The 14,636-nt window shown below is 65.2% G+C and overlaps 1 protein-coding gene across 1 annotated transcript in view; it reads left to right on the top strand.

The window, feature by feature from the left end:
• LOC121269338 (NACHT, LRR and PYD domains-containing protein 14-like) overlaps positions 1–12,145 on the top strand; it is a 59,539-nt gene extending 47,394 nt beyond the window's left edge. Inside the window, exon 7 of the mRNA XM_041173888.1 lies at positions 11,977–12,145. Coding sequence (XP_041029822.1) covers positions 11,977–12,145 — 169 coding nt within the window. The remainder of the gene's footprint in view (positions 1–11,976) is intronic.
• The last annotated feature ends 2,491 nt before the right edge of the window (positions 12,146–14,636 follow it).

Genomic DNA, 14,636 nt, shown 5'->3' with positions numbered 1-14,636 from the left:
AGAGGGGACAGGAGGGGAGTGTGGAGAGGGAGGGGACAGGAGGGGAGTGTGGGAGGGAGGGGACAGGAGGGGAGTGTGGAGAGGGGACAGGAGGGGAGTGTGGAGACGGGACAGGAGGGGAGTGTGGGGAGGGGAGGGGACAGGAGGGGAGTGTGGAGAGGGGAGGGGACAGGAGGGGAGTGTGGAGAGGGGACAGGAGGGGAGTGTGGGGAGGGGACAGGAGGGGAGTGTGGAGAGGGGACAGGAGGGGAGTGTGGAGAGGGGACAGGAGGGGAGTGTGGAGAGGGGACAGGAGGGGAGTGTGGGAGGGGACAGGAGGGGAGTGTGGAGAGGGGACAGGAGGGGAGTGTGGAGAGGGGACAGGAGGGGAGTGTGGAGAGGGGACAGGAGGGGAGTGTGGAGAGGGGACAGGAGGGGAGTGTGGAGAGGGGACAGGAGGGGAGTGTGGAGAGGGGAGGGGACAGGAGGGGAGTGTGGAGAGGGGACAGGAGGGGAGTGTGGAGGGAGGGGACAGGAGGGGAGTGTGGAGAGGGGACAGGAGGGGAGTGTGCGGAGGGGACAGGAGGGGAGTGTGGAGAGGGGAGGGGACAGGAGGGGAGTGTGGAGAGGAGGGGACAGGAGGGGAGTGTGGAGAGGGGACAGGAGGGGAGTGTGGAGAGGGGACAGGAGGGGAGTGTGGGAGGGGACAGGAGGGGAGTGTGGGGAGGGACAGGAGGGGAGTGTGGAGAGGGGGACAGGAGGGGAGTGTGGAGAGGGAGGGACAGGAGGGGAGTGTGAGGGAGGGGACAGGAGGGGAGTGTGGAGAGGGGAGGGGACAGGAGGGGAGTGTGGAGAGGGGACAGGAGGGGAGTGTGGAGAGGGGACAGGAGGGGAGTGTGGAGAGGGGAGGGGACAGGAGGGGAGTGTGGGAGGGGACAGGAGGGGAGTGTGGAGAGGGGAGAGGAGGGGAGTGTGGAGAGGGGACAGGAGGGGAGTGTGGAGAGGGGACAGGAGGGGAGTGTGGAGAGGGGAGGGGACAGGAGGGGAGTGTGGAGAGGGGACAGGAGGGGAGTGTGGAGAGGGAGGGGACAGGAGGGGAGTGTGGAGAGGGGACAGGAGGGGAGTGTGGAGAGGGGACAGGAGGGGAGTGTGGGAGGGGACAGGAGGGGAGTGTGGAGAGGGAGGGACAGGAGGGGAGTGTGGAGAGGGGACAGGAGGGGAGTGTGGAGAGGGGACAGGAGGGGAGTGTGGAGAGGGGACAGGAGGGGAGTGTGGAGAGGGGAGGGGACAGGAGGGGAGTGTGGAGAGGAGGGGACAGGAGGGGAGTGTGGAGAGGGGACAGGAGGGGAGTGTGGAGAGGGGACAGGAGGGGAGTGTGGAGAGGGGAGGGGACAGGAGGGGAGTGGGGAGAGGGGACAGGAGGGGAGTGTGGAGAGGGAGGGACAGGAGGGGAGTGTGGAGAGGGGACAGGAGGGGAGTGTGGAGAGGGGACAGGAGGGGAGTGTGGAGAGGGGACAGGAGGGGAGTGTGGAGAGGGGAGGGGACAGGAGGGGAGTGTGGAGAGGGGACAGGAGGGGAGTGTGGAGAGGGGACAGGAGGGGAGTGTGGAGAGGGGACAGGAGGGGAGTGTGGGGAGGGGACAGGAGGGGAGTGTGGAGAGGGGGACAGGAGGGGAGTGTGGAGAGGGGACAGGAGGGGAGTGTGGAGAGGGGGACAGGAGGGGAGTGTGGAGAGGGGACAGGAGGGGAGTGTGGAGAGGGGACAGGAGGGGAGTGTGGGAGGGGAGGGGACAGGAGGGGAGTGTGGAGAGGGGACAGGAGGGGAGTGTGGAGAGGGGAGGGACAGGAGGGGAGTGTGGAGAGGGGACAGGAGGGGAGTGTGGAGAGGGGAGGGGACAGGAGGGGAGTGTGGAGAGGGGACAGGAGGGGAGTGTGGAGAGGGGACAGGAGGGGAGTGTGGAGGGAGGGGACAGGAGGGGAGTGTGGAGAGGGGACAGGAGGGGAGTGTGGAGAGGGGACAGGAGGGGAGTGTGGAGAGGGGACAGGAGGGGAGTGTGGAGAGGGGACAGGAGGGGAGTGTGGAGAGGGGACAGGAGGGGAGTGTGGAGAGGGGACAGGAGGGGAGTGTGGAGAGGGGACAGGAGGGGAGTGTGGAGAGGGGACAGGAGGGGAGTGTGGAGAGGGGACAGGAGGGGAGTGTGGAGAGGGAGGGGACAGGAGGGGAGTGTGGAGAGGGGACAGGAGGGGAGTGTGGAGAGGGGACAGGAGGGGAGTGTGGAGAGGGGACAGGAGGGGAGTGTGGAGAGGGGGACAGGAGGGGAGTGTGGAGAGGGACAGGAGGGGAGTGTGGAGAGGGGGGACAGGAGGGGAGTGTGGAGAGGGGACAGGAGGGGAGTGTGGAGAGGGGACAGGAGGGGAGTGTGGAGAGGGGACAGGAGGGGAGTGTGGAGAGGGGACAGGAGGGGAGTGTGGAGAGGGGACAGGAGGGGAGTGTGGAGAGGGGACAGGAGGGGAGTGTGGAGAGGGGACAGGAGGGGAGTGTGGAGAGGGGACAGGAGGGGAGTGTGGAGAGGGGACAGGAGGGGAGTGTGGAGAGGGGACAGGAGGGGAGTGTGGAGAGGGGGACAGGAGGGGAGTGTGGAGAGGGGACAGGAGGGGAGTGTGGAGGAGGGGACAGGAGGGGAGTGTGGAGAGGGGACAGGAGGGGAGTGTGGAGAGGGGACAGGAGGGGAGTGTGGAGAGGGGACAGGAGGGGAGTGTGGAGAGGGGACAGGAGGGGAGTGTGGAGAGGGGACAGGAGGGGAGTGTGGAGAGGGGACAGGAGGGGAGTGTGGAGAGGGGGACAGGAGGGGAGTGTGGAGAGGGGACAGGAGGGGAGTGTGGAGAGGGGACAGGAGGGGAGTGTGGAGAGGGGACAGGAGGGGAGTGTGGAGAGGGGACAGGAGGGGAGTGTGGAGAGGGGACAGGAGGGGAGTGTGGAGAGGGGAGGGGACAGGAGGGGAGTGTGGAGAGGGGACAGGAGGGGAGTGTGGAGAGGGGAGGGGACAGGAGGGGAGTGTGGAGAGGGGACAGGAGGGGAGTGTGGAGAGGGGACAGGAGGGGAGTGTGGAGAGGGGGGGACAGGAGGGGAGTGTGGAGAGGGGGGACAGGAGGGGAGTGTGGAGAGGGGACAGGAGGGGAGTGTGGAGAGGGGACAGGAGGGGAGTGTGGAGAGGGGACAGGAGGGGAGTGTGGAGAGGGGAGGGGACAGGAGGGGAGTGTGGAGAGGGGACAGGAGGGGAGTGTGGAGAGGGGGGACAGGAGGGGAGTGTGGAGAGGGAGGGACAGGAGGGGAGTGTGGGAGGAGGGGACAGGAGGGGAGTGTGGAGAGGGGACAGGAGGGGAGTGTGGAGGGAGGGGACAGGAGGGGAGTGTGGAGAGGGGACAGGAGGGGAGTGTGGAGAGGGGACAGGAGGGGAGTGTGGAGAGGGGACAGGAGGGGAGTGTGGAGAGGGGACAGGAGGGGAGTGTGGGAGGGGACAGGAGGGGAGTGTGGAGAGGGGACAGGAGGGGAGTGTGGAGAGGGGACAGGAGGGGAGTGTGGAGAGGGGACAGGAGGGGAGTGTGGAGAGGGGAGGGACAGGAGGGGAGTGTGGAGAGGGGACAGGAGGGGAGTGTGGAGAGGGGAGGGGACAGGAGGGGAGTGTGGAGAGGGGACAGGAGGGGAGTGTGGAGAGGGGACAGGAGGGGAGTGTGGAGAGGGGACAGGAGGGGAGTGTGGAGAGGGGACAGGAGGGGAGTGTGGAGAGGGGAGGGGACAGGAGGGGAGTGTGGAGAGGGGACAGGAGGGGAGTGTGGAGAGGGGACAGGAGGGGAGTGTGGGAGGGAGGGGACAGGAGGGGAGTGTGGAGAGGGGACAGGAGGGGAGTGTGGAGAGGGGACAGGAGGGGAGTGTGGAGAGGGTCAGGAGGGGAGTGTGGAGAGTGGACAGGAGGGGAGTGTGGAGAGGGGAGGGGACAGGAGGGGAGTGTGGAGAGGGGACAGGAGGGGAGTGTGGAGAGGGGACAGGAGGGGAGTGTGGAGAGGGGACAGGAGGGGAGTGTGGAGAGGGAGGGGACAGGAGGGGAGTGTGGAGAGGGGACAGGAGGGGAGTGTGGAGAGGGAGGGACAGGAGGGGAGTGTGGAGAGGGGACAGGAGGGGAGTGTGGAGAGGGGACAGGAGGGGAGTGTGGAGAGGGGACAGGAGGGGAGTGTGGAGAGGGGACAGGAGGGGAGTGTGGAGAGGGGACAGGAGGGGAGTGTGGGAGGGAGGGGACAGGAGGGGAGTGTGGAGGAGGGGACAGGAGGGGAGTGTGGAGAGGGGACAGGAGGGGAGTGTGGAGAGGGGACAGGAGGGGAGTGTGGAGAGGGGACAGGAGGGGAGTGTGGAGAGGGGACAGGAGGGGAGTGTGGAGAGGGGACAGGAGGGGAGTGTGGAGAGGGGACAGGAGGGGAGTGTGGAGAGGGGACAGGAGGGGAGTGTGGGAGAGGGGACAGGAGGGGAGTGTGGAGAGGGGACAGGAGGGGAGTGTGGAGAGGGAGGGGACAGGAGGGGAGTGTGGAGAGGGGACAGGAGGGGAGTGTGGAGAGGGGACAGGAGGGGAGTGTGGAGAGGGGACAGGAGGGGAGTGTGGAGAGGGGAGGACAGGAGGGGAGTGTGGAGAGGGGACAGGAGGGGAGTGTGGAGAGGGGACAGGAGGGGAGTGTGGAGAGGGGACAGGAGGGGAGTGTGGAGAGGGGACAGGAGGGGAGTGTGGAGAGGGGACAGGAGGGGAGTGTGGAGAGGGGACAGGAGGGGAGTGTGGAGAGGGGACAGGAGGGGAGTGTGGAGAGGGGGACAGGAGGGGAGTGTGGAGAGGGGGACAGGAGGGAGTGTGGAGAGGGGACAGGAGGGGAGTGTGGAGAGGGAGGGGACAGGAGGGGAGTGTGGAGAGGGGACAGGAGGGGAGTGTGGAGAGGGGACAGGAGGGGAGTGTGGAGAGGGGACAGGAGGGGAGTGTGGAGAGGGGACAGGAGGGGAGTGTGGAGAGGGGACAGGAGGGGAGTGTGGAGAGGGGACAGGAGGGGAGTGTGGAGAGGGGACAGGAGGGGAGTGTGGAGAGGGGACAGGAGGGGAGTGTGGAGAGGGAGGGACAGGAGGGGAGTGTGGAGAGGGGACAGGAGGGGAGTGTGGAGAGGGGGGACAGGAGGGGAGTGTGGAGAGGGGACAGGAGGGGAGTGTGGAGAGGGGACAGGAGGGGAGTGTGGAGAGGAGGGACAGGAGGGGAGTGTGGAGAGGGGACAGGAGGGGAGTGTGGAGAGGGGAGGGGACAGGAGGGGAGTGTGGAGAGGGGACAGGAGGGGAGTGTGGAGAGGGGACAGGAGGGGAGTGTGGAGGGGAGGACAGGAGGGGAGTTTGGGAGGGGACAGGAGGGGAGTGTGGAGAGGGGACAGGAGGGGAGTGTGGAGAGGGGACAGGAGGGGAGTGTGGAGAGGGGACAGGAGGGGAGTGTGGAGAGAGGGGACAGGAGGGGAGTGTGGAGAGGGGACAGGAGGGGAGTGTGGAGAGGGGACAGGAGGGGAGTGTGGAGAGGGGACAGGAGGGGAGTGTGGAGAGGGAGGGGACAGGAGGGGAGTGTGGAGAGGGGACAGGAGGGGAGTGTGGAGGGAGGGGACAGGAGGGGAGTGTGGAGGAGGGGACAGGAGGGGAGTGTGGGAGGGGACAGGAGGGGAGTGTGGAGAGGGGACAGGAGGGGAGTGTGGAGAGGGGACAGGAGGGGAGTGTGGAGAGGGGACAGGAGGGGAGTGTGGAGAGGGGACAGGAGGGAGTGTGGGAGGGGAGGGGACAGGAGGGGAGTGTGGAGAGGGGACAGGAGGGGAGTGTGGAGAGGGGACAGGAGGGGAGTGTGGAGAGGGGACAGGAGGGGAGTGTGGAGAGGGGACAGGAGGGGAGTGTGGAGAGGGGACAGGAGGGGAGTGTGGAGAGGGGACAGGAGGGGAGTGTGGAGAGGGGACAGGAGGGGAGTGTGGAGAGGGGAGGGGACAGGAGGGGAGTGTGGGGAGGGGACAGGAGGGGAGTGTGGAGAGGGGACAGGAGGGGAGTGTGGAGAGGGAAGGGGACAGGAGGGGAGTGTGGAGAGGGGACAGGAGGGGAGTGTGGAGAGGGGACAGGAGGGGAGTGTGGAGAGGGGACAGGAGGGGAGTGTGGAGAGGGAGGGGACAGGAGGGGAGTGTGGAGAGGGGACAGGAGGGGAGTGTGGAGAGGGGGACAGGAGGGGAGTGTGAGAGGGAGGGGACAGGAGGGGAGTGTGGAGAGGGGACAGGAGGGGAGTGTGGAGAGGGGACAGGAGGGGAGTGTGGAGAGGGGACAGGAGGGGAGTGTGGAGAGGGGACAGGAGGGGAGTGTGGAGGGAGGGGACAGGAGGGGAGTGTGGAGAGGGGACAGGAGGGGAGTGTGGAGAGGGGACAGGAGGGGAGTGTGGAGAGGGGACAGGAGGGGAGTGTGGAGAGGGGACAGGAGGGGAGTGTGGAGAGGGGACAGGAGGGGAGTGTGGAGAGGGGACAGGAGGGGAGTGTGGAGAGGGGACAGGAGGGGAGTGTGGAGAGGGGACAGGAGGGGAGTGTGGAGAGGGGACAGGAGGGGAGTGTGGAGAGGGGACAGGAGGGGAGTGTGGAGAGGGGACAGGAGGGGAGTGTGGAGAGGGGAGGGGACAGGAGGGGAGTGTGGAGAGGGGACAGGAGGGGAGTGTGGAGAGGGGACAGGAGGGGAGTGTGGAGAGGGAGGGACAGGAGGGGAGTGTGGAGAGGGGACAGGAGGGGAGTGTGGAGAGGGGACAGGAGGGGAGTGTGGAGAGGGGCCAGGAGGGGAGTGTGGAGAGGGAGGGGACAGGAGGGGAGTGTGGAGAGGGGACAGGAGGGGAGTGTGGAGAGGGGACAGGAGGGGAGTGTGGAGAGGGGACAGGAGGGGAGTGTGGAGAGGGGATGGGACAGGAGGGGAGTGTGGAGAGGGGACAGGAGGGGAGTGTGGAGAGGGGAGGGGACAGGAGGGGAGTGTGGAGAGGGGCCAGGAGGGGAGTGTGGAGAGGGGAGGGGACAGGAGGGGAGTGTGGAGAGGGGACAGGAGGGGAGTGTGGTGAGGGGACAGGAGGGGAGTGTGGAGAGGGGAGGGGACAGGAGGGGAGTGTGGAGAGGGGAGGGGACAGGAGGGGAGTGTGGAGAGGGAGGGGACAGGAGGGGAGTGTGGAGAGGGGACAGGAGGGGAGTGTGGGGAGGGGACAGGAGGGGAGTGTGGGGAGGGGACAGGAGGGGAGTGTGGAGAGGGGACAGGAGGGGAGTGTGGAGAGGGGAGGGGACAGGAGGGGAGTGTGGAGAGGGGACAGGAGGGAGTGTGGAGAGGGGACAGGAGGGGAGTGTGGAGAGGGGAGGGGACAGGAGGGGAGTGTGGAGAGGGGACAGGAGGGGAGTGTGGAGAGGGGGGACAGGAGGGGAGTGTGGAGAGGGGACAGGAGGGGAGTGTGTAGAGGGGAGGGACAGGAGGGGAGTGTGGGAGGGGACAGGAGGGGAGTGTGGAGAGGGGAGGGGACAGGAGGGGAGTGTGGAGAGGGGACAGGAGGGGAGTGTGGAGAGGGGACAGGAGGGGAGTGTGGGGAGGGGACAGGAGGGGAGTGTGGAGAGGGGACAGGAGGGGAGTGTGGAGAGGGGAGGGGACAGGAGGGGAGTGTGGAGAGGGGAGGGACAGGAGGGGAGTGTGGAGAGGGGACAGGAGGGGAGTGTGGAGAGGGGAGGGGACAGGAGGGGAGTGTGGGGAGGGGACAGGAGGGGAGTGTGGAGAGGGGGGGGGACAGGAGGGGAGTGTGGGGAGGGGACAGGAGGGGAGTGTGGAGAGGGGACAGGAGGGGAGTGTGGAGAGGGGACAGGAGGGGAGTGTGGAGAGGGAGGGGACAGGAGGGGAGTGTGGAGAGGGGACAGGAGGGGAGTGTGGAGAGGGGACAGGAGGGGAGTGTGGAGAGGGGACAGGAGGGGAGTGTGGAGAGGGGACAGGAGGGGAGTGTGGAGAGGGGACAGGAGGGGAGTGTGGAGAGGGGACAGGAGGGGAGTGTGGAGAGGGAGGGGACAGGAGGGGAGTGTGGAGAGGGGACAGGAGGGGAGTGTGGAGAGGGGACAGGAGGGGAGTGTGGAGAGGGGAGGGACAGGAGGGGAGTGTGGAGAGGGGACAGGAGGGGAGTGTGGAGAGGGGACAGGAGGGGAGTGTGGAGAGGGGACAGGAGGGGAGTGTGGGAGAGGGGACAGGAGGGGAGTGTGGAGAGGGGACAGGAGGGAGTGTGGAGAGGGGACAGGAGGGGAGTGTGGAGAGGGAGGGGACAGGAGGGGAGTGTGGAGAGGGGACAGGAGGGGAGTGTGGAGAGGGGACAGGAGGGGAGTGTGGGGAGGGGACAGGAGGGGAGTGTGGAGAGGGGAGGGGACAGGAGGGGAGTGTGGAGAGGGGACAGGAGGGGAGTGTGGAGAGGAGACAGGAGGGGAGTGTGGAGAGGGGACAGGAGGGGAGTGTGGAGAGGGGACAGGAGGGGAGTGTGGAGAGGGGACAGGAGGGGAGTGTGGAGAGGGGGACAGGAGGGGAGTGTGGAGGAGGGGACAGGAGGGGAGTGTGGAGAGGGGACAGGAGGGGAGTGTGGAGAGGGGACAGGAGGGGAGTGTGGAGAGGGGACAGGAGGGGAGTGTGGAGAGGGGAGGGGACAGGAGGGGAGTGTGGAGAGGGGACAGGAGGGGAGTGTGGAGAGGGGACAGGAGGGGAGTGTGGAGAGGGGAGGGGACAGGAGGGGAGTGTGGAGAGGGGACAGGAGGGGAGTGTGGAGAGGGGAGGGGACAGGAGGGGAGTGTGGGGAGGGGACAGGAGGGGAGTGTGGAGAGGGGACAGGAGGGGAGTGTGGAGAGGGGACAGGAGGGGAGTGTGGAGAGGGGACAGGAGGGGAGTGTGGAGAGGGGAGGGGACAGGAGGGGAGTGTGGAGAGGGGACAGGAGGGGGTGTGGGAGGGGAGGGGACAGGAGGGAGTGTGGGGAGGGGACTGGAGGGGAGTGTGGAGAGGGGACAGGAGGGGAGTGTGGAGAGGGATGGACAGGAGGGGAGTGTGGAGGAGGGGACAGGAGGGGAGTGTGGAGAGGGGACAGGAGGGGAGTGTGGGAGGGAGGGGACAGGAGGGGAGTGTGGAGAGGGGACAGGAGGGGAGTGTGGAGAGGGGACTGGAGGGGAGTGTGGGAGGGAGGGGACAGGAGGGGAGTGTGGAGAGGGGACAGGAGGGGAGTGTGGAGAGGGGACAGGAGGGGAGTGTGGAGAGGGGAGCGGACAGGAGGGGAGTGTGGAGAGGGGAGGGGACAGGAGGGGAGTGTGGAGAGGGGACAGGAGGGGAGTGTGGAGAGGGGACAGGAGGGGAGTGTGGAGAGGGGCCAGGAGGGGAGTGTGGAGAGGGGACAGGAGGGGAGTGTGGAGAGGGGACAGGAGGGGAGTGTGGAGAGGGGACAGGAGGGGAGTGTGGAGAGGGGACAGGAGGGGAGTGTGGAGAGGGGACAGGAGGGGAGTGTGGAGAGGGGACAGGAGGGGAGTGTGGAGAGGGGGACAGGAGGGGAGTGTGGAGAGGGGACAGGAGGGGAGTGTGGAGAGGGGACAGGAGGGGAGTGTGGAGAGGGGACAGGAGGGGAGTGTGGAGAGGGGACAGGAGGGGAGTGTGGAGAGGGGACAGGAGGGGAGTGTGGAGAGGGGAAGGGACAGGAGGGGAGTGTGGGGAGGGGACAGGAGGGGAGTGTGGAGAGGGGACAGGAGGGGAGTGTGGAGAGGGGACAGGAGGGGAGTGTGGAGAGGGGACAGGAGGGGAGTGTGGAGAGGAGAGGGGACAGGAGGGGAGTGTGGAGAGGGGACAGGAGGGGAGTGTGGAGAGGGGACAGGAGGGGAGTGTGGGGAGGGGACAGGAGGGGAGTGTGGAGAGGGGACAGGAGGGGAGTGTGGAGAGGGGAGGGGACAGGAGGGGAGTGTGGAGAGGGGACAGGAGGGGAGTGTGGAGAGGGGACAGGAGGGGAGTGTGGAGAGGGGAGGGGACAGGAGGGGAGTGTGGAGAGGGGAGGGGACAGGAGGGGAGTGTGGAGAGGGGACAGGAGGGGAGTGTGGAGAGGGGACAGGAGGGGAGTGTGGAGAGGGGACAGGAGGGGAGTGTGGAGAGGGGAGGGGACAGGAGGGGAGTGTGGAGAGGGGACAGGAGGGGGGTGTGGGGAGGGGAGGGGACAGGAGGGTGTGTGGGGAGGGGACAGGAGGGGAGTGTGGAGAGGGGACAGGAGGGGAGTGTGGAGAGGGGATGGGACAGGAGGGGAGTGTGGGGAGGGGAGGGGACAGGAGGGGAGTGTGGAGAGGGGACTGGAGGGGAGTGTGGGGAGGGGAGGGGACAGGAGGGGAGTGTGGAGAGGGGACAGGAGGGGAGTGTGGAGAGGGGACTGGAGGGGAGTGTGGGGAGGGGAGGGGACAGGAGGGGAGTGTGGAGAGGGGACAGGAGGGGAGTGTGGAGAGGGGACAGGAGGGGAGTGTGGAGAGGGGAGGGGACAGGAGGGGAGTGTGGAGAGGGGACAGGAGGGGAGTGTGGAGAGGGGAGGGCACAGGAGGGGAGTGTGGGGAGGGGACAGGAGGGGAGTGTGGAGAGGGGAGGGGACAGGAGGGGAGTGTGGAGAGGGGACAGGAGGGGTGTGTGGAGAGGGGAGGGGACAGGAGGGGAGTGTGGAGATGGGAGGGGACAGGAGGGGAGTGTGGAGAGGGGACAGGAGGGGAGTGTGGAGAGGGGTCAGGAGGGGAGTGTGGAGAGGGGAGGGGACAGGAGGGGAGTGTGGAGAGGGGACAGGAGGGGAGTGTGGATAGGGGACAGGAGGGGAGTGTGGAGAGGGGATGGGACAGGAGGGGAGTGTGGAGAGGGGACAGGAGGGGAGTGTGGAGAGGGGACAGGAGGGGAGTGTGGAGAGGGGACAGGAGGGGAGTGTGGGGAGGGGACAGGAGGGGAGTGTGGGGAGGGGACAGGAGGGGAGTGTGGAGAGGGGACAGGAGGGGAGTGTGGAGAGGGAGGACAGGAGTGGAGTGTGGAGAGGGGAGGGGACAGGAGGGGAGTGTGGAGAGGGGACAGGAGGGGAGTGTGGAGAGGAGGGACAGGAGGGGAGTGTGGGGAGGGGACAGGAGGGGAGTGTGGAGAGGGAGGGGACAGGAGGGGAGTGTGGAGAGGGGACAGGAGGGGAGTGTGGAGAGGGGAGGGGACAGGAGGGGAGTGTGGAGAGGGGACAGGAGGGGAGTGTGGAGAGGGGACAGGAGGGGAGTGTGGAGAGGGGACAGGAGGGGAGTGTGGAGAGGGGAGGGGACAGGAGGGGAGTGTGGAGAGGGGACAGGAGGGGAGTGTGGGGAGGGGACAGGAGGAGAGTGTGGGGAGGGGAGGGTACAGGAGGGGAGTGTGGAGAGGGGATGGGACAGGAGGGGAGTGTGGAGAGGGGACAGGAGGGGAGTGTGGAGAGGGGATGGGACAGGAGGGGAGTGTGGAGAGGGGAGGGGACAGGAGGGGAGTGTGGGGAGGGACAGGAGGGGAGTGTGGAGAGGGGAGGGGACAGGAGGGGAGTGTGGAGAGGGGAGGGGACAGGAGGGGAGTGTGGAGAGGGGACAGGAGGGGGGTGTGGAGAGGGGATGGGACAGGAGGGGGGTGTGGGGAGGGACAGGAGGGGAGTGTGGAGAGGGGACAGGAGGGGGGTGTGGAGAGGGGATGGGACAGGAGGGGGGTGTGGGGAGGGACAGGAGGGGAGTGTGGAGAGGGGATGGGACAGGAGGGGACTGTGATCCCAGATGGAGTAATGGAGACAGATGGATGATGGTTTGTGCAGTGGAGGAGCTGGTACCGTGACGATATGGAGGGGGTGGGAGACGGGCTGTGTGTTTGGTTGGGGTGAAGGTCTCTCCTGTTGTGTGAGTTGTCCGTCCTGGCTTCACACACAGGCTGGATAGTAACGGCCTGACAGAGGCGTCTGCGCAGGGACTGAGTGACATGCTCCAGGCTCACCCCGATTTGCACTGGCTTATCCTGGACAAGAACCAGCTGGGAGACCCAGGGATCCGGAAACTCGCCGAGGGAATCAGGAACTGCAGAATCCGCAGACTGGGGTGAGAGGCATGATTCTCCCAGACCCACGCCCTTCCCCGTTACTCCTCCACACAGCCCTGATACACTCCCTCTCTCCTTCACTCCCACCCTGATTCACTCCCTCTCTCCTTCACCCAGCCCTGATTCACTCCCTCTCTCCACCCCTCCCTGATTCACTCGTTCTCTCCACCCCAACCTGATTCACTCCCTCTCTCCTCCACCCCTCCCTGATTTACTCCTCTCTCCTTCACTCCCACCCTGATTCACTCCCTCTCTCCTTCACTCCCACCCTGATTCACTCCCTCTCTCCTTCACCCAGCCCTGATTCACTCCCTCTCTCCACCCCTCCCCGATTCACTCGTTCACTCCTTCACCCCAACCTGATTCAGTCCCACTCTCCTTCACCCAGCCCTGATTCACTCCCTCTCTCCTTCACCCCTCCCTGATTCACTCCCTCTCTCCTTCACCCCTCCCTGATTCACTCCCTCTCTCCACCCCTCCCTGATTCACTCGTTCTCTCCTTCACCCCAACCTGATTCAGTCCCTCTCTCCTTCACCCAGCCCTGATTCTCTCCCTCTCTCCTTCACTCCTGCCCTGATTCACTCTCTATCTCCTTCACCCGCCCTGATTCACTCCTCTCTCCTTCACTCCCACCCTGATTCACTCCCTCTCTCCTTCCCCCCTCCCTGATTCACACCCTCTCGTCTTCACTCCACCCAGATCCACTCCCTCGCTCCTTAACACGCACTGATTCACTCCCACTCTCCTTCACTCCTTTCCTGATTCACTCACTCTCTTCTTCACTCACACGCTGATTCACTCCCACGCTCCTTCACTCCTGCCCTGATTCACTCCCACTCTCCTTCACCCCTCCCTGATTCACTCCCTCTCTCCTTAACCCGCCCTCTTTCTCTCCCGCTCTCCTTCACTCCTGGCATGATTCACTCCCTCTCTCCTTAACTCCTCCCCTGATTCACTCCCTCTCTCCTTCACCCCAACCTGATTCACTCTCTCTTTCGTTCACCCTTCCCTGATTCACTCTCTCTCTCCTTCACCCCTCCCTGATTCACTCCCTCTCCTTCACCCAGCCCTGATTCACTCCCTCTCTCCTTCCCCCCTCCCTGATTCACTCTCTATCTCCTTCACCCGCCCTGATTCACTCCCTCTCTCCTTTACCATACCCTGATTCACTCCCCTCTCTCCTTCACCCAGCCCTGATTCAATCCCTCTCTTCACACCCACCCTGATTCACTCCCTCTCTCCTTCACTCCCACCCTGATTCACTCCCTCTCTCCTTCACTCCTGGCATGATTCACTCCCTCTCTCCTTAACTCCTCCCCTGATTCACTCCCTCTCTCCTTCACCCCAACCTGATTCACTCTCTCTTTCGTTCACCCTTCCCTGATTCACTCTCTCTCTCCTTCACCCCTCCCTGATTCACTCCCTCTCCTTCACCCAGCCCTGATTCACTCCCTCTCTCCTTCCCCCCTCCCTGATTCACTCTCTATCTCCTTCACCCGCCCTGATTCACTCCCTCTCTCCTTTAGCATACCCTGATTCACTCCCCTCTCTCCTTCACCCAGCCCTGATTCACTCCCTCACTTCTTCACACCCACCCTGATTCACTCCCTCTCTCCTTCACTCCCACCCTGATACACTCCCTCTCTCCTTCACTCCCACCCTGATTCACTCCCTCTCTCCTTCACTCCCACCCTGATTCACTCCCTCTCTCCTTCACTCCCACCCTGATTCACTCTCTCTCTCCTTCACTCCCACCCTGATTCACTCCCTCTCTCCTTCACTCCCATCCTGATTCACTCCCTCTGTCCTTCACCCCTCCCTGATTCACTCCCTCTGTCCTTCACCCAGCCCTGATTCACTCTCACTCTCCTTCATTCCTGCCCTGATTCACTTTCTCTCCTTCACTCCTGCCCTGATCACCACCTCTCTCCTTCACTCCTGCCCTGATTTACTCACTCTCTCCTTCACCCCACCCAGATTCACTCCTCCTCACCTTCACTGCCACCCTGATTCACTCCCTCTCTCCTTCAGTCCTGCCCTGATTCTCTCCCTCTCTCCTTCACCCCTCCCTGATTCACTCCCTCTCTCCTTCACTACCACCTTCATTCACTCTCTCCCCTTCACTCCCGCCCTTATTCACTCCCACTCTCCTTCAGTCCTGCCCTGATTCTCTCCCTCTCTCCTACACCTCTCCCTGATTCACTACCACTCTCCTTCCCTCCTGCCCTGATTCACTCCCTCCCTTCTTCACTCCTGCCCTGATTCACTCCCTCCCTTCTTCACTCCTGCCCTGATTCACTCCCTCTCTCCTTCACGCACGTGCTGATTCACTCTCTCTGTCCTTCACCCCAACCTGATTCACTTTCTCTCTCCTTCACCCCTCCCTGAATTACTCTCTCTCTCCTTCACCTCTCCCTGAGACACTCCTGCCCTGATTTGCTTCCTGTCCTTCACCCCTCCCTGTTTCACTCCCTCTCTCCTTCACCCAGCCCT

Source organism: Carcharodon carcharias, chromosome 24, assembly GCF_017639515.1.
Source record: "Carcharodon carcharias isolate sCarCar2 chromosome 24, sCarCar2.pri, whole genome shotgun sequence".
Taxonomy (NCBI): domain Eukaryota; kingdom Metazoa; phylum Chordata; class Chondrichthyes; order Lamniformes; family Lamnidae; genus Carcharodon; species Carcharodon carcharias.
This window is presented reverse-complemented; position numbering and strand designations above follow the sequence as displayed.